At 38.1% G+C, this 19,645-nt stretch overlaps 1 protein-coding gene across 1 annotated transcript; it reads right to left on the reverse strand.

The window, feature by feature from the left end:
* Positions 1–246: 246 nt before the first annotated feature.
* LOC114455699 (DNA-binding protein SATB2-like) lies at positions 247–16,313 on the reverse strand. The gene is made up of 3 exons (XM_028437078.1): positions 16,071–16,313; positions 3,004–3,174; positions 247–1,470 (listed from the first exon to the last, which is right to left on the reverse strand). Exons 1-3 carry the CDS (start codon positions 16,311–16,313, stop codon positions 1,021–1,023), a joined length of 864 nt encoding a protein of 287 aa, XP_028292879.1. The 3' UTR covers positions 247–1,020.
* Between the last annotated feature and the right edge of the window lie 3,332 nt (positions 16,314–19,645).

Consider the following 19,645-nt stretch of genomic DNA (forward strand, 5'->3'; position numbering starts at 1 on the left):
TGAGGTCATATCCTGAATCTCCAATCCATACATTATTTTATCAGTATTCCATTATTAGCAGAAAACCCATTATCAATATGTACCAATATGTAAATTATTATATTAACATGGAATAATACTATAGGAAATCCCAAGTAATTACTCGAAAAAATCTTTTGTGCGTTTCATAGAATAGGTAAAAAGAATTAGTATTCAAGAGAAAAAGATCATTAAATTAAAAGTACTATTTGTAAAAGACACCACAGTGTTCAGGGTAAATAATACACAAACTTTTGAGCACAACTGTAGCTACACAGCCTGACAATTTTTGGTTGTTGTTTTTACATACCTATCTTTTCCTTCTATGGGTAGCATATATATATATATACTGCCGCCAACAGTTTACAGTTCCCTGACCTTCTTCGTCATCTTGACTCATTCTTAGACCAGTACAAAGACGCTTCACCAAACTTTTTGTGGTTGAAACTCTGCAGAATACTTTTTGCAAACCTCATAAATAAGCATCCATTTAGTGTGTAAATTATGGCAGTCAACAATCTGTATTTAGACTAAAATCTACCTGCAGGGTTCAATTTATTTTTGCTGATGGTTGAAGAGTGGCGACTTTATTCTGTTTCTTCTCTTGTTGCTGAAGAAACGAGAAGAAACCAGAGCAATGCTAACGTCCAAATGTTGTCTTTCACACCACAGACTGTGATGGAGATTCTTACTGATGAAACTGTGGAATTATCCACACAAACCTTTAAATCAGAGCCATTAACCGTCTGCCTTCACCAACAAATCTATCAGTTTTGGGTGGTGGTTGCTAACATTTTTCATTGGTATGAGATTTTGTTTTTAATGTTGTTGCTAAGGTAACAAGGGCGATGCTGTTGTTTAGCACATGTCATCCCTGCAGCGCCCCCTGTTGAAACCTTTTTGTATAGTCTTTTAGTCTGTGATGAGGATGCCTTCACAGCTCTGGGTTGGTCAACGTTTCTCAGTGAGCGTTCTTCAACAGTGTGGGTCCTCCCTCAGTCTCTACCTCTGATACTCAGCCGGCTCTCTTGGGCTGGATGAGGAGCTGCTATATCGGCCAAGGCCTTTGTCTTTGCCCTCCTCGTTGGCCGTGGTTGATCCACAGGAGGTCGGAGTCCGGCTCAGCGCGTTGATGCTGCTGTCGTTTCCCTCCCCCTGCTGGTAGATCTCCTCTGCTCCATCCTCGCTGGATTCTGGGTCCTCTGAGCCTGACAACAGTTCCTCCTCTTTGTATTCGCTGACATCAACCCCCCCGCTGGCGGCGGCACCCTCGCCCAGCTCTTTGAGGCGGCCATGATGCTTGACATGGTAGCGTTGGTTCTGGAAAAACTTGATGATGGTGTGTTTGGGAAGGTCGAGCTGTGCAGATAACGTGTGGATGGCCTCTTGGTCCGGATACAGACCCACATCCTGGATGAAGCTTTGCAGAATCCCCAATGCCTCCAAAGAAATCTGAAAAAATAATGAATATTTAAACATGTGATGAAGAGCACAATCACCTCTCAGCAGTCTGATGGTCGTCTTTGTAAATCTTTCTCTTTTAGGGAGTAAAAAGTCAACTGTAGTAAAAACAGGTTGGATAGAAACGTATGGGGTGCCGATTGTAAAGTTGCACATGCTAAAATAAGCAGTAAGTTTTTGCAAAATTTAGCAACAATTTAGCGTTTAAAAAACGCATGTGAATTTTTTTTATGTTACTTTTGACCAGATTTACACCAAAATTCGTGAAATTTGTGATCAAAATCTAAATGTAAAATTTAAATCTTAATGTAAAATTTAAATCTTAATGTAAAATTTAAATCTAAATGTAAAATTTAAATCTTAAGAGCTTGTTCGTGTTAATGAGCTTTAATTTTGGTACTTTCTGTTGATTTTGCATATTAGCTTAACATTTTCACTCATGACATTTAGATTTAATAATTAGATTTAGATTTAACATCGACGTTTTTTACGAGAAAAGTAAATATCACAAATTTCACACATATTGCTGTAAATCCGGTCAAAAGTATAAATATATATATACGTTTATTAAACATGGTTTGGTGCTAAATGTTATGTTATTTTAGCACATGCAACTTTATAATTGGCGCCCCGTAAAAAAGTACCCACGCATGCCAGAAGAAACCACTTATTTTGTTGACAAAATTATAATAAACAATCACTTTTTAATTGCAGTCAACATAAATAAATAGATATCCGCCAAATCGAGTTGTGTTATTATTTTAGAGTTTTCTTAAACAAAGTTTGATATTGCAGCAGAAGCCAACACTTGAAACGTTGTCCAGTCATGTGACTGATTTTGTTTGATTGGTAACCCAGGGTCATGTGACGCAGTCTTCAGTAGATGGATGAATCAAATAAACTTGTCTGGTAAACATTTAAAATAGTACACAAGGTTTAAACTTATTGCTCAATGCTAGTGAATGTGTAGTTGATACCTGATACTATAACCCCGCCTCTTTACCCCTTCACCCTGGTTATCCAGTGCTGCTACATGCTAAGCTAACCAAAACATGGGGAACTAGTTGCTGGTAAGGAATACGTGGAACATTTCTAAGTTTTCTCATCTCTTACCTGAAAAGAAGCCTGGAATGAATATAAAACATCCACTGCACAGTTTATGAAAAGTTCTCATATTTTATGGATTCTGGGTTCAATTCCCAGAAAAGACTTAAAGCATATTCTGTTGAATTTGCATGTTCTCTTGGTGCTCTGGCTTCCTCTGATATTATAAAACATGTAAAATTGTTCAAAATTTTGCAATTGTATTGAAGTTTGAACACATTTGATCAATCATGACACATTGACAGCATTTGGAAGAAATATGAAATGTCCACAAAAGCTACGAAAGATGTTGAGGAGACGTTTTTGGCAGAAACCAGTTAAACCGCAGCATGAGAAATGAGCCCTCGTGCATGGTTTAGTTGTAGTTTTTACATTCATGTCACTTTGACAGGAACCGATCATTATAGAACGTGAACTCACTTTAGTACGAGATCGTGGTTTCTTGCTCCCGCTGCTGCTGACGGTTCCTGTTGGAGTAGCTGCTCCAACATTAGGAGACCTTTCCTCATTCATTGGAACAGACGGAGGTTCCTCTCGCATTGGAGAGAGGCAGTGCTCTTTGATCGGGGGCGGAGCCTGTCGATGGAGCACCTGAGGAGAAAGATTCACTGATTGGTTAATGAGGCACTGTTATTTAGACAGAACTACTGTTTTAGATGTCTAAAAAAAGTGTATATATATCTGTAGATTAGAGGTTGTCAGACAGGGGACCGTGACCTAAAAGTGGGTCCTAACTGGTCCAAATCCCAGGCATTTGAATGGGTTTTATTTGTTTGTTTATTTTTTATTTTTTTCTTCTTATTTACGTTTCCTTTTTTATCTTTTTTTAACACATTCTAATTTCTGACCAAGCGCATCTTTCATGAAGTCCTTTCATGTCATGGTTAATTATACGCCCCCGGGATTTCCTCTGTCTGTCCCTGTGAAAGGTGCAGCAAATTGTCATAATATAACTAATTAAAAGTTATCAATATCTCTCATTCCTTCTTTTTCTCCAGGGGTTTTCTGTACTTACCTAATGAAATAGTCATTTTGGATTTTAAAAAATGTTTGATATTTTCAAACGTTAATTTAAAGAAAAAAGTGTATTCTGTATTTATTTAAGTTGCAGCGTCTGATCTTGCGTATTCCACATCCTGCAGCTTAGGGACGTATAGCATATATACGCTGTCGGCTTTGATAAAATTGCATTTCTTAATGTCTGTTAGTCCTTTGCATTTAACTGTTTATTTAACTTAAACAGAGAAACCCTGTTGGATAAAGGTGTAACGCTTGTAGAGCTTTGGTGCATTAAGCTTTAATCTTTAGACCTCATATTGTTGCATTGTTTACCTACAATGGGCTTCACTATGTTACAAATTAGAACATCCTAGACATCAGTGTTTTAAAACAGTTTTAGAAAGTTGCTTTAAACTACTTTTAAACCATCTAACTTTAAACATATCAATAACCCAATATGAACTGTGTCTAAAACCCAGTTTTTAAACCAATTATATAATATTTTGTGTCTCAGGTAGCTTTGCTGGCCTCTCATCAGGACTAAAGAGGAGTCTGGGATGTATAATAAAGTGGAAAACTGTTGCTTAAACAAAGCAAACAGAATCAACACTTGGATTACTGAGGACATTCAAAGCCTTGTTTTGTAAAGTTTAAACTATGTATATACTGTATTTGTACTTTTTTAAAACAAAAAACTAAGCATATGGCTATAAAAAGAAGAGTTTTTAGGTGTTGTGAATGTGAAGAAGCTGTGCAGTAGGTGTGAAATGAATAGTGTGTGTAGCTCCTGCTGTGGTTTGACGAACAGGGAGTTTCCAGCTCTAAACGTGTGGCACATTAAAATGAAAGGACACGCTCTCTTCAATAATGATAGGCTATTACTGCAATAATGCTGAAGCCAAACCATCAAACTGCTGATTTGACTCAGCAGGGCTTTATCTCCTGTGCATCTCACTCACTATAGCTGCACAGAGCTGAGGCTCACATTCTGCTTTTTATCTCATTTTGACTCATTTCTTTGCTGCTTTATTTGTTTTTTTTTATCTTTTTAGTTGATGTTATCTTTTATATGAACTCATCATAACTTCTCTTACCTCACCTTATTTTATCCCAACTTACATTATTATGTCTTAAATTATCTTCCCTTTTCTGATCCTATCTTAACTTACATTATCTTGTCTTACCTTATCATACCAAATATCATATATTAATATCCTCTCTTAACCTTATCTAATCCTAAACTACCTTAATTTATATAATCTTATCTTAACAAACCATACTTTATCTTATATCTGATCTTTCCTTATCCTGTCTTATTCTGTCTTAACCTAATTTATCCTAACTTTCATATCTTAACTAACTTTAACTCATCTAAACCCTATATTAATCCATATTATTATTCTTAATTTACCTTAACCTATCTTGTCCTATCTTAATCTGTCTCATCCTATCCGAACTTATCTAATCCTAATTTATTGTAACTTAACTTATCATAACTTATCTTACCTTACTCTATCTTAAGTCATCTTATTATTCTTAACTTATCTTAACCTATCATATCCTATCTTAATTTATCTTAATCTATTTTATCCTATCCTAACTTATCTAACCCTAACTTATTGTATCTTAACTTATCATAACTTATCTTATTGTATCTTATCTCATCCTATCTTAAGTTAACTTATCTTAACCTATCATGTCCTATCTTAACTTATCCTAATCTATCATATTATATTATATTAGTCTATTTTATGCTATCCTAACTTATCCAACCCTAACTTATTGTAACTTCACTAATCATATCTTATCGTATCTTAACTCATCCTATCTTAAGTGACCTCATCTTAACTTAGCCTAACATATTGTTTATTTGAACCCAGCTTTAAGAATTGGGTGTTGCAGTGCATCTGGTGGCTATTTCAAGTGACGACCTGACAAGTTAAGACCTGTGGAATTCTGGGTTTGTCCTTTTTCTCCCTCAAAACTGTGACTTGTTTTTCAGTTGAAGTGACTTTTTTTTTTTTTTAGTTTCAGCGCGATTTGAAGACCACACAGCCACACACTTCCCCCACACAGGCTTACTGAGACACTTAACGGCTGAACTGAGAGTAAATCACGAAGGCAGACGGAGAAACGTTCCCAATCTGCCTCTCGTGGCTCCGGCTCTTATTGAGGCTGACAGTCATGGCTGTGGAATCGATGCACAGAGAGGCCTGGTCTTCCTCACAGGCTGATGATGACGATCTTAGACTTCCTCTAATGATGGCGCCGTTTCTCTTCAAAAGGTCGAAACGTTAGAGAAGCTCAAGCTAACAAAAGCTTGGCTTTTACAAAACTACACCAGTGTTCTGGTTTATCTTTTCGATTACGTCAATCACTGTGATTTAATTGTAAAAGCCACTGTAGGTGTGGATGCTTAAAACCAGTCTAAACCCAGCTCAGCTTTAAACCAGTCTAATATAATGCATTATACAAGTCTAAATCTTGTACTCAACATGATATACCACATAAATCTGGTCTAAATCCATTTTTAACCCAGTGTAAAGGCAATATTTTTGACTCATCTGAACTCATGTTAAAACTATTAAAATACCACACTTTTAAACCAGTATAAACACATCTTTAAACCAGTCTAAACCCACATTTATACTGTATATCAGGCTTTTTAACCAATCTAAACTCAGCTTTAATTAATTCTAACACTAGGCTTTTAACTAGCCTAGCAAATAGAAATACTTTAACCAGCCTGAAACCATTTAAAGAGCAGACTTTAACCTACTTTAAAAATGTCTACAAAACATTCTAGTAAATGTTTAATCCAAACCCAACTTTTAACCAGTTTAATACCAGGCTATGAACTAATATGATTTGAAACAGTTGAAGTGGAAATCAGTCCGATAAACACATTAAACCAGTCCATACTTAAAGGGCCCATATTAAGCTAAATAAACATTTCTGTGCTTTAAACATGATAAAGTGCTATTAGGGCTTCATAAAGTGTTTTTTTCATTGATTCCCTCAATCGTTAGTTAGAGGGTGATTTGCTCATTTCTTACTGCAGGGTGAGCTCAAACACCTCGCTACAATTTGATGACACGTTCCCACTTTGATGACAAATTTCACGCAGCACTCAACTGGAGAAGCCGCGCTTCCAGGAAGCTCTCTGCCGTGATTGACATGTAAACAGACACGCCCACGAAGGCGAGCATTTCAGAGTTAGGGCTATGTATGTATTTTCTACAGTCTATGTATGTACCGGCGAACGCGCCGCCCCCACGCTCTGTCTCGTGTTTATAAAGCAGCATGAGCTCGGCTACGGAGTGGGAGGGACGGAGCGGGCCATCCTCTGGCCCTACGTCACCGTGCGGGGAGGAGGGAAAGTGACTTTTCAGAGGCTACAACTCTGGAAAACAGGTGAGTTTGGGAAAATAAACCTCAAATACTATGTTTTTAGAGTTCTTAGAACAAATAGAGATGAGTGAAAAATAGCATAATATGGAGCCTTTAAACCAGTCTAAGAAAACAAGACTTTACATACACAGCACACCACATTAAACTAGTCTAAATCTATCTTTAACCTTATATGAAACCCAGATTTTTACTTGTCTACAATTATCTAACGCTAATATTCTAATTCTAGGCTTTGAACAAGTCTAATAAGATGCTTCTAATCAGTCTAAATCCAGCTTTTAACCAGTCTAATAGTAGTATTTGAAGTAGACTTAGTTTAAAAAAAAAAACAGTCTAAAATCAGCTCTACGCTATTCTGATACTAGGTTTTTGACAAGTCTAATAAAATGCTCAAAAAAAAAAAAAAAAAAAGACCAAACCAAGTTTTAAACCAAGCTTGAAGCTAACCTGATTTACTGTTCCACATAAAAGTGGTCTAAATCCATCTTTTAACCAGTGTAAAACCTTGATTTTAACCAGTCTAAACCAAGATGAAAACTATTTAAATGCCAAGCTTTAATACTGTGTAATACACAGCTTTAAACCCTAAACACAACTTTAACAGTCTAGCTTTAAACCAGTCTTAACCAGTCTTTAAACTATTCCTAATCTAGCTTTTAACAATTAAAGTACTATGGAATAGACTAATGTTTAACCAGGTTAAACATTGCTTAAAAACATTTGATAACCAGGTTTCAAACCAGTCCAACACATTGATTTAAACCAGACAAAACCAGTGTAATCTCAGATTTGAAACAGTTTACCACTTATCACTGTATTCAGATTTTAATACCAAAGTCTAAACGCAGTTTTTGAAAATAAAAAGTTTGTTGGTGTTTTCAGCCCAGCTGAACTCTCATTGGCCATCCCATTGGGGGTGTGTCTATGTCGATAATCCCAGCAGCTGGTGACAAACAGGACAAATGTCCATTGAGTGCACGAGATGGTGTAAATAGAGGAGTGAAACATCTGGTTTACAGATAGTTTGGTAAAAACTGCTTCAACTGGACATGTTTAATACTCTGTAGCTGTACAGGTTAAACTCTCAGGCTGTGGTGTGTTATATGTTAATAACATACCCTGGTAAATGTAATAAACTTCATTTCCTAAAAAGTGAAAATATATATATATATATATATATATATATATATATATATATATAAAGGCACTAGCTCACATGTATTTATGCTGTACCATAATAGATATTTTACGTGTTTTTTCCAACTAATTGATTAATTCACTAATTGCGATGGACTGGCACCATGTTCAGGGTGTACCCCCGCCTAATGCCCATTGAGAGCTGGAGATAGGCACTAGCAGAACCTCGCAACCCTGAAAAAAAAAAAAAAAGGAGGAGCAAGCGGGTCAGGAAATGGATGGATGGATGAACTGATTAATAGGAAAATATTTTACTCATCAGAGAACTTGCTGATGGAAGTCTGCAGCGTTATTCTTTTATTCTTTACATTTTTATTGTGTTTTCATGTATTTGTTTTTGTTTTATCAGTTCAGAAGTGACAGTCGTGCCGTCAGGCCCACCTTAGCCACCCCATTAAAACTGCTCTGGACGCCACTGGTTGCACTGGATCATCTGCAGTTATCAGCAGTGAAAGCATTAAGGCGTTAATGTATATTTAATCATTTCTTCCTTCTCCCTTTTTTATTTTAAGTGAATCTGTCTTCTATAGATTGGATGACTGTAACTAATGTTGTTCCATGTTTTATCCAGGACCTCAAACAAACCACAGGCCTAATGGGAACACTGACGTATTCCTTAAAAACCCCACTTTCCTCTTCTTCCACTGAGTGCTCCATAAAACGTCTCTTTCCAACGTAAATCAAAGCTGAACGATAAAAGAATTATACAAACTGAAATATTCATCTTCTCTTTAATGAGCTTTGGTCCTCCAGTGTGTGTGTGTGTGTGTGTGTGTGTGTGTGGAGGCCATTAACACGGGGATAAATATGTAATGAAGGAAAAATCACTTTTCTGTTGGTTTTTTGCATGACTTCACCATGACTGTAATCACTGTGTGCTCCACCTTCTGACTTTATACAATAATGTTTCTCACAAAAAACACTTCACACACGACGCAAAGTGTATACCTGTGTGTGTGTGTGTGTGTGTGTGTGTGTGTGTGTGTGTGTGTGAGGCTCTGTGAGGATCATCAGTCCATGCTCTAAATTAATTGTTGTGTCCTCCGTGTCGGCTAAAAAAGCCCCAGATGTTGATGTCAGTGAACGCCTCGCCACAGAAATCTATTTAGCAGGAAACGATTAAGTCCTAAATCATTAGAGCCAAATGAAGTGAACCACAGACACTTCCGATCTCCAACTGTCTCTGAACATGCCCAGCAATGTCACGCTATAATGTGAAAAACACACACTTTTCATCTTAAAAACTGACTTTTTATCATAACAATGTTCTTATACGTCATGATGACAAGTACACAAACACACACACGCACACACACAATATTCAGAAGACGGACGCATGGACACATTTGGGCTGTGTTCGACATGGCGTAGCCTACACTGTACTATACTCAATGAGTATATACTTTAAATATGGTTAGGAGAATTAGGATGAGTGTTCCCACTAAAGTATACTTCCTAGTTTCCCAAGATGCATTTGGAACCTAAAACGACAAAATCCTGAATCACACACTTGATTCTCCACCTTTGAAAGTTCTGAAAACATTTTCAGCGAGAAAATGACCAACTAGAATATCAACATGTGCTCATTTGATCCATAAAACTCATGGAAACACATTTCACGCCAACATTTTGGAGATTTTTGGAGACCCTCCATTGTGCTACTGATAAAACTTTTGGTTAACTTCAAAACAAGAGCCCTATTTACAAAAGTAGAGGTGTCCCAATCCGATATTGGTATCGGATATCGGTCCGATATCAGCCAGAAAATGAATATCGGATTTTATCAGACTGCATCTAAAATCACAGATATAAGCTCTCCAGTGAAATTTTCCACTCCAACACTTCTATCCATAGGTGACTGTGGTTCACACTCCAACAAAGTAACTACTGTTGCTGACTATTGTTCTCTGTTTGAGTGACATCACTTGATCAAGACTTTTCTAACATTCCACACTACAAAATAAGTAATAAAAGTATGTATGATTTGTGCTGATATTGTATCGGATCAATATTGATATCAGCTGATACGCAAAGCTGCAATATCGGTATCATATCAGAAGTGAAAAAGTTGTATCGGGACATCCCTATACAAAAGCATTAAAAACGAATGGAAGACAAGAAGAGATGCTTTTATTTTGAAAAGATGATATTTGACCTTTAGCTAAAAGCCGGTACCAGCATGATTTTACGTTCCGCTCACAATGCATCATGGGGCGGTTGAGTATGACTCGTGTGCCCTTCGTGCATACTTCAAAAATATTCCCATATAGTACATATCAGGGTATTTCTCACATACTCAGTCTTTTTCATACTATGCAGAGGTGTCAAACTCATTTTAGTTCAGGGGCCAAATACAGACCATTTTGACCTTATGGGGGACACAGATTTTAGGTGGGAGAACAAGCAAACTCAACATTAATGTGCCCTCGTTTGCACTTCCACATATAAATTGTATATACTGTAAATGATCAAGTTAGTGAGAATAACAGTCCCTGCAGGATCTTCACTTACATTTACTAGATTTTGGGGATTTGGGGAAATTTCATGGAATTATTTGAGGAAAATGTGCCAAATTTTGGAAGTTCTTGCTGGTGTATAAATCTGTGAAAGGGTTTGGTCCAGAATCCATCAGTGACATGTTAGTCAGGTATGAACCCAACAGGTCTCTCAGATCTAAGGACACAGGTCAGATAGTGGAGCCCAGAGTTCACAGTAAACATGGTGATGCTGCTTTTAGTTGTTATGCTGCAAAGAAGTGGAACAAACTGCAGCAAAGCTGAAGTCAGCATCTAATGTGAACATTTTTAAATCAAAGTTAAAGGCTTTTTTCTCTACTGCATATGATTGAGAGAGAGATATTTGGTCATGTTGTTGATGTAATGTGTTTGTTGATGACTTTAATGGATTTTACTGATGATTTTAAATGTTCTTATTGATTTTAAACAGTTCAATGTTTTGTCATGTAAAGCATATTGAGTTGCCTTGTGTATGAAATGCGCTATACAAATAAATTAGCCTTGTCTTGCCTTTCAACAATTTGAGATTAACAATGACTGCCGTCATGTGATATAAGAACTGGAAAACTGAGCTCGGCAAATATTATGGAATTCAATTGATTTTTTTTTTTTTTTTGGAGGGGCAGATATATCTACAATTGAATTAGTTGGTAATTTACAAAATGTTTCAACTTTTTTTCTGTTATTTTTACTTTCTCGAGCAAGCCCAATTTGATCTTCTTAAGGGCCAGATTTGGCCCCCGGGCCTTGAGTTTGACACGTGATCTAATGTGAACGCACTACATATAATTTTGACATCAAACTTAGTATAAGTAGCACATTAGTATGACATTTGGAACGCAGCCTTGAGTTATTCTATTTTTTTTGATGGTCGTGTGCACGCAGTATGCTGATTGGCCATCAGGGTGGAACAATAACATAACAAAGAACAAACGCCGCCCATTTCAGATTTCTGACAAATAACGTAACGTTACATTTTTTTGTCCTCACTAACGTACAAGAAAGGACAAAAGTCTTTGTTATCCAGAGGTTCAAACCATTGGGGCTCATTCTCACTCGCCCTAACCGTGAGCTGAACTCACTGGAGTGTTCTTGTCAGTTTAGAGTCTAAAACCAAATCGAGACAAAGTCGTAGTAATTTTCCGTCCCATCGGAGTGAGTTCTGGACTCTCCTGGTCTCAGTTAGATCCAACAGACTCAGAGTTTGGTTAAACCTCGTCCGTCAGAGCGGCTCTGTGTGTGCATGTGTGTCCCATCTGTGTGGTCTGTGGTGGCAGGCCGGCTGGAGCCTGAGGTCTGTGTGTGTGTGTGTGTGTGTGTGTGTGTGTGTGTGTGTGTGTGTGTGTGTGGGCCCCCCCCACACACACGTCTCACCTCCTCATTAATAAATCACCACAGCTCATCCTCTCCAGTCTCTGGAGGAGGGCGGGGCCTCACAGGAAGTGTGTTTAAATAGCCACCGCCGCCACTTCCCGTGAGGTTTCCCATCAGCCCTTTGATAATAAGATCCTAACGGGAGCACCGGAAGTGTTGCTGGTTTTGATTTATAACTGATGGTGTGTATTCCATGTGTGAGATGTTAAATTGGGACTAGTTTGACCCTTTCTGTGGGCACAGGTTGCATAAAAAGCTTTTTGTTTGACAAATCTAGATCAAAATAATCAGCCAGAACTTTAAAGATTTGTATTTCTTTGAGCTTGTTCTGAAAAACTGGTGATGACCAACCTCAGTCGTGTTTAAATCAAACTGGTGATCGTGTTAATTGATGACTAAGCAAAACACGAGTAAAGTTCTGACTTGCGGCTTAAGTTTGCACTCGGGATGTTTTGGCCTTGGTATATTTATTTAATTTCTATTTAATGTGGATTTAACAAAAGGTGTGCAAAAGTCTGACACTGAAGGGATGGAAAGTAAGTCATTAAAAAAAAAAACCACTTTGAATAACTTTAAAATAAAAATAATGCTATTATGGAAATTGTTTAATAGGCAAACTATTTGTTCTGTAGAGCAGGGGTTCTCAACTTTGCCACGGGCATTAATTCGCGACCCACTTTTTTTTTTCTCTTTCTTTTTTAGAATTCTTCAGACTAAGTTTTTCAAAAATAGCTGTTGAAAACACACATACATAATCTTTTCTTAAACATCAATCTATATACTTTCATGTGTAACATGCGTTTAACAGCATGCCGGTCGAAAAAAATTTTCTTTCAAAAATAAAAGACAAGTCCAACGTGACAGACATTATTATTATTTTTTTTCTTTTGGCCATATGTCCACAACCCACCTAGTACTGGTCCGGGGCCCACTTTTGGGTCCCAACCCACCAGTTGAGAATCACTGCTGTAGTGCAACAACTTCTCTACATTACGTTCCCTATAATAATAATAATCTTCTTTCTGATTGGTGCAGTGGGAGTCTTCATTGAAGATGAATAAATGTTAAAGCTATGGTTCCATCTTGGCAGTCTTTTAGTGTGATGTGTTAATATGGTTTTAAAGAAGAGTTGTGAGATAGTCTGACACTGATGGGCTGGAAAGTTTTGTCCTTGAAAAAAACACACATTAAATCCCACTTAAAATACGCCAAGCTGAACTCTGATTAACTGTTAACTGTTAAGTGTGAGTAAAAGATTGTCCGAGGTTAATAAATGATAAAGATGTTACATCTAATTCCAAACTCTCTTTATTCAGGCAGCTATGGCGTCATCTTTGCATTCTTTGATTGTTATAACAACCTGCTGAACAGTCAATTTTTATTTGAATTGTTTACAATGTGTTAATTCATTTCCATTGCCATAGACTACACGTGTGAATATATTGATTTATTATTTTGGTCACTTTAGAAAATGTATAAAAGTGATTTTCAAAAGAAAAGACAGCATAGCAATTACGTGTGTGTGTGTGTGTGTGTGTGTGTGTGTGTGTGCGTGTGTGTGTGTGGCAATTTTTAGATAAAAATGAGGCATTTCCTGCGATGCCACACGCCCAACATCAATGTTTACGTCTGATTTAATCAACGCTTCAGGAACGCTGTGTGAGTTAATGTGTCTCTTTGAGGCCAGGGTTATGGTTTATACTGTACATAACATGATTTACGGAATAAAATGACCATTAGGATACTGTTAATAACTATCATTTATAGTGTAAGTACAAGGCCTATTGAAACTCGCTCTGTGGGGGATACTAAGGGATATGAGATTCACCTCATGTTTGACCAGAGAACAAAAACAGCCAATCATCTGATGTGTTTACCAAGGGTGGATAGAGTGAAGGAAGCAGGAAGGAGGAGGGGCTACAGGGATAAAAAAAATTAAAGGCTGTCTTCACGAGAGCAACTGATCATTTAATCACTTTGATTAGGCTCGGTTTGCGTTCACAACACACTTTTTTCATTCGCTTGGCTGTTTAGCTCTAGACTTTGTGGGCCTGTACTACAAAGCTGGATAAGTATATCCAGGATGTCCCTCCATTAGCGGGCTTCACCTAACCAAACATTCTCTGTCAGAGATCCCCTGTTCTACAAAGCTTGAAATAAACACGTTCAGTGAAGACAGGTGATTTCAGCCTGGCTGCATACGCGACCCTGTGACGGGGTGGAGATTGCAGAATCAGACTGTGTAGAGCAATTTACTTCACAATTGAGGAATATTTTTTTAAAAATATGAAAAATTTAAATCCATGGTAAATGGACTTGATTTATATAGCGCTTTATCCCTACACTGAAGTAGTCCCAAATGCTTTACACATCAGCTCATTCACCCATTCACACACCAATGGGACAGAGCTGCCATGCCATACAGCGCTCTGATGAGTTTCACTTTATTACATCACAGACGTGTTTCTATTCAGGTAGTCCTCCTCAATTCATCACACACACACTGGGATGACAGTGCGTTGTTTCACTGTAGTATGTTCCTACTGATGCTGTCAATGTCACTGTAGCGTATGTATGAGTGTCTCTCCACAGGCTTCATCAGCTGACTGTAGATCAGTCTATCAGATATAAATCTATATCTTTCCTAAAGGATGTCATCAGTAAATGAAAGGGTTGAATTTATCCATTAATAATCTTTCTTTCCTAAACACAGCTGGTTAAGCAGGTCTGGGCCTGGTTAGTTTTTGGGAGACCACTGAGAATTCCAGGTGCCACAGTGGGGGACAGTCACCCCAGTGGTATCTGTCATTGTGCCCTTGGGCAAAACACTTCACCCAGATTGCCTCGTATGAATGTAGTTTGTGAGTGAGTGTTGTTGGTGGTCGGAGGGACCGATGGCGCAATATGACAGTCTCGCTTCCGTCAGTCTGCCCCAGGGCAGCTGTGGCTACAACAGTAGCTTACCACCACTAAGTGTGAAGTGAAAGAATAATGCCTTAATTTTGTATAGCACTTTGAGTGTCTATGATAAAGCGCTATATAAAATCCAACGGACACATCGACCCAAACAGAGCAGACTTTCTAAACAAACCAGTCCTAGATCAGTTAAAACACTACAGGAGGCTTGACCAGTAATGACAAAACAATGTGAACCAATCGATTGGCCCGATAACTAAGCTCAGAGTGATGCCAACTGCTGTAAACACCATAGAAGAAGAAGAAGAAGAAGAAGAAGAAGAAGAAGAAGAAGAAGAAGAAGAAAAAGAATGACACTATGAACCTAATCAGTTACTCATCAAAGCCAATGTACAACAGACAAAATGAACTGAAATGTAAGATCGATGTTTACAGAAACACAGAAACTGGTTTTCTCTTCTGTTATAAAACCTAATACGTTGATCAACAAGATCAGTGACATTTAATCCTCTAAGACATTTGTACAAACACAAACATAAAAGATGAACGAGTATCATATTTACAGTATTTGGTTCAAAGATTAAAACATATTCACTGTCATTCCTTCCAAAGACATACAAACACAAATTTAGAACTTTGAGATAAATAGTGGCTGTAAAACATCAGTGACCATATTGGTGCATCACTACTGCCAGAACATGTTAAAAACAACAAATGGCTCCCACTGAGGGAACACTGGAGAGTTAGATTAAACTGCATTCGTAAATTAAAGAGATAAAGGGCTCATTGATTAAAAAGTTGGGTCCTTGAATCAGTTTCAGGTTCTCTGACAGACTGTTCCACGTTCCTGGGGCTTTGATATTAAAAACCATCTCTCCATGAGTTTTTGTTATTGGTGTTTGGAATTACTAAACGTCTTTGAATCTGCGAGAGATGTCACATTAAAAGACATTCTGAAAGTTAAGAGGGTCCAAGATATCTAACAACATCTAAAATGACCTTAATATGCATCTATCACAGAACACCATTCCAAATTGGACCAATAGTTCTTGGTCATGTTTTTTCAGCTCCTACCTGAGCATCCTGCGGTAGATGGAGCACGGTGTGCAGCCTCTCGTTGTGGTGGTGCCGCGACTCTTCCTCGTAGGCCAGGTCTCGCTCAGCCTGGGACAGCGTCAGGAACCTGCGGATGGTGCACAGGTTCTCCCACAGGGTGCGGTTCTCCGGGCTGGGATTCTCCTTCCACCGCAGCAGCTCACAAAGCCAGCCCTGCATCAGGAGGACACTGGGTTTTACATGTTTGTCCAAAATTACCATGGCCCCGCCCCTTTAACCTTTGACCCTGCTCACCCGGCGCCGCTATATGGGCTGAGTTACTACTACAGAGCTTTTTCACAGTCTTATAAAGCAGTGGTTCTCAACCTTTTCAGCCCACGACCCCCACAATAAAGGTTCCAGAAACTAGGGACCCCCACTGTACCTGAGGGTGGTTGAACACAGACATGAACATTAAAGAACAGTCATGTGGAGACAGGGTCATCTATAAGGGGGAATAAAGGGGAGAGATTTTTGGGGTCCATCTATAAAGTCAGTAAAATTATGGTCCATTGTTCTATGAATCTGTGATAACCACATTTATTTATTCATCTGAATAATATCCACTGTTATCCAGGAGGTTTAGTATCATCTACTCCATAATATATAGTCATATTAAAGATGTAAATTATTGTTTTAATCAGAAATAAAATGGTTTAAAGAGACCAAAAACGGACAAAGAAAGTGGTGAATATTGTCTCAATATTGGCTTAAAAGTGTCAGAAATGGGGGGAGGTGGGTTTGGGGTCATGTATTTTAAAAAGTGGGAGCAATTAGTTGAAACTGGCAAATAATGAGCATGACAAATTATGAATGTGGTTCAGTTGGCAAAAATGAGCATGAAATATGGTGAAAAGAGATTAGAAGTGACAATAATCGGTCAACATATACAACATTATGTGGAAAAAGTGGTGGAAAGGGTTTATTAGTGCCAAAAATATCTTTAAAATGGAAAAAATGTGCAGACAAGACATTGACATTTGATAAAGAAGTGGCAGAAATGGGAGAAATGTAAAAAAAAAATGCATTAAAAGGAGCAAAAATATAGCATAAAAAGTGATGAAAATAGGTTAAAATATGGCAAGTTTGGCGTAGTTGCAGAAAAAGGGCAAAAATAAGCAAAAAAATTGGCTCAAATTGTTAGTTTCTTGAAGGCATTTGGCGACCCCCTCCCAGTGTCTCACGAAGAGGAAGACACCACATTTACCATCTGTAATTTGTAGAATCTAAATATTAATCTTGAAGTTATCTTATCCCTCACGTGCAAAGAGGCATGAAGAAAAAAAACCCCAAAAGGAACCAAAGGACACGCAGCAGAAAACAGGAACCCGATGTAAGGGTGACAAAGGTAAACTGCAGCGTGTATAAACTGCCTTTGTGTTTACGAAGGTCACGGCTCAGTGAACTCGGCTGCAGAGCCTGAACATCAGGAACATCAGCTGGTTGAACATCACAGCTGGTGACACAAACCGAGCACTCGAGCAGAAAACATTCAATCTTCTCCTTCTCACGACTGTACTTAAACCTTCACTCTGTGTGTGAGGACGATTCCTCCTCTGAATCACACTTACATCCTCTAAACAGTCCAACAAACAATGTTAAACACATCCAAGCCCTCCTCTGTTGAGTAATTCTAGAAAACTCAAAATGCTTTGATGAACAAATACACTAATACTCATATGTTCCAAACAATCCCATAACCATTTGCTTTCAACTTATTTATAAAAACACCATCAATTTCTCCCCAAAATGTTACCTTTTAAAACAGTTTTACAAAATCTTTTTGGAAAAAACTTGTTTTTCTGCAAAACAAAAGAAAAAGTAACTTTATTATAACATGAAAACCTAAAATGCAGTTTATACATTAATTATTGATTACCAATAGTCTTTGTCTAAACTCTTACAACCCCTGGCAAAAATGATGGAATCACCAGTCGTGGAGAATGTTCATTCAGTTGTTTCATTTTGTAGAAATTAAGTAGATCACAGTCTTGCTATAAAACTGAAGTAATTTTAAATAGCAACATTCTGGCTTTAAGAAACACTAAAAGAAATCAAAAAAAAAATTGTGGTGGTCAATAACAAATGCTTTCTTAGATCAAGCAGAGGAAAAAAAAAATATGGAATCACTCAATTCTGAGGAAAAAAATGATGGAATCATGAAAAAAAAACACTACAACGCACCACTAGTACTTTGTTGCACCACCTCTGGCTTTTATAACAGCTTCCAGTCTCTGAGGCATGGACTTAAAGGACCCATGTTATGCTAAATTGACTTTTCTGTGCTTTAAACATCATAAAGTGCTATTAGGGCTTCATGCACATGCCTAAAGTGTTTTTTTCATTGATTCCCTCAATCGTTAGTTAGAGGGTGATTTGCTCCTTTCTTACTGCAGGGTGAGTCCAAACACCTCGCTCCAATTTGATGACGCGTTCCCACTTTGTTGACAAATATGACGTAGCACTGAGCTGGAGAAGCCGCGCCTCCAGGAAGCTCTCTGCCGTGATTGACATTTAAACAGACACGCCCACAAAGGTGAGCATTTCAGAGTCCTTCGCACAGTATGTATTTTCTACAGTCCGTGGAACGCCCCGCCCCCACGCTCTGTCTCGTGTTTATAAAGCAGCATGAGCTCAGCTACGGAGCGGGTGGGAGGAGGCCGGGCCGTCCTCTGGCTCTACGTCACCGTGCGGGGAGGAGGAAGTCAGTGTCCCGTCTATTGACACGCCCACTCATGAATATGCAAAAGTAAGCCGCAAATCAGCCTGTTTGTGTAGAGTTGATCAGAAAGTGACTTTTCAGAGGCTAAAACTCTGGAAAACAGGCGAGTTTGGGAAAATAAACAACAAATGGAGATGGGTGAAAAATAGCATGATATGGGACCTTTAACCAGTTACAGTACTCTTCATCAATCTGGCTCCAACTTTCTCTGGTTACTGTATCAGCTTTGTAGGATGGAGCCTTGTCATTCACCATTTTCATTAATTTCCACCACAGATTTTCAATTGGATTGAGATCCTGACTGTTTGCAGGCCATGAAAATGACCTTATGTGTCTTTCACAGTTTTTGCTCTATGGCAAGATGCATTATCATCTTGATAAATCATGTCATCATCCCCAAACTTTCTTTCAATTGAGGGAATAAGAAAAGTGTCCAAAATGTCAACATAAAAGTGTGTATTTTTTGAAGATGTAATGACTGCCATCTCCCCAGTGCTTTTACCTGACATGCATATCATCAATGACTGTGGACATTTACATGTTTTCTTCATGCAGTCATCTTCATAAATCTCATTGGAACGGCACCAAAACAAACATTCCAGCATCATCACCTTGCCCAATGCAGATTCCCGATTCATCACTGAATATGACTTTCATCCTGTCATCCACAGTCCATGATTGCTTTTGAATCCCATTCCCATTAGGTGGTTTCTTACAGTTCAGTCACAGAAGTTGACTCCAGTTTCCGACCATTTTATTCCTCATTTGTTTTGCTGTGCATTTTCTGTTTTTAAGACATATTGCTTTAAGTTTTCTGTCTTGACGCGTTGAT

The sequence above is a fragment of the Gouania willdenowi genome, chromosome 21 (genome assembly GCF_900634775.1).
Source record: "Gouania willdenowi chromosome 21, fGouWil2.1, whole genome shotgun sequence".
Lineage (NCBI taxonomy): Eukaryota > Metazoa > Chordata > Actinopteri > Blenniiformes > Gobiesocidae > Gouania > Gouania willdenowi.

Bases quoted from the DNA above. Each gene is read 5' to 3' on its own strand.
- LOC114455699 (XM_028437078.1), bottom strand. From the start codon at position 16,313: ATGGTAATTTTGGACAAACATGTAAAACCCAGTGTCCTCCTGATGCAG. The intron at 3,175-16,070 runs GTAGGAGCTGAA...CTTTCTCCTCAG, and splicing joins ATCTACCGCAGGATGCTCAG to GTGCTCCATCGACAGGCTCC. The intron at 1,471-3,003 runs GTGAGTTCACGT...TTATTTTTTCAG, and splicing joins AACCACGATCTCGTACTAAA to ATTTCTTTGGAGGCATTGGG.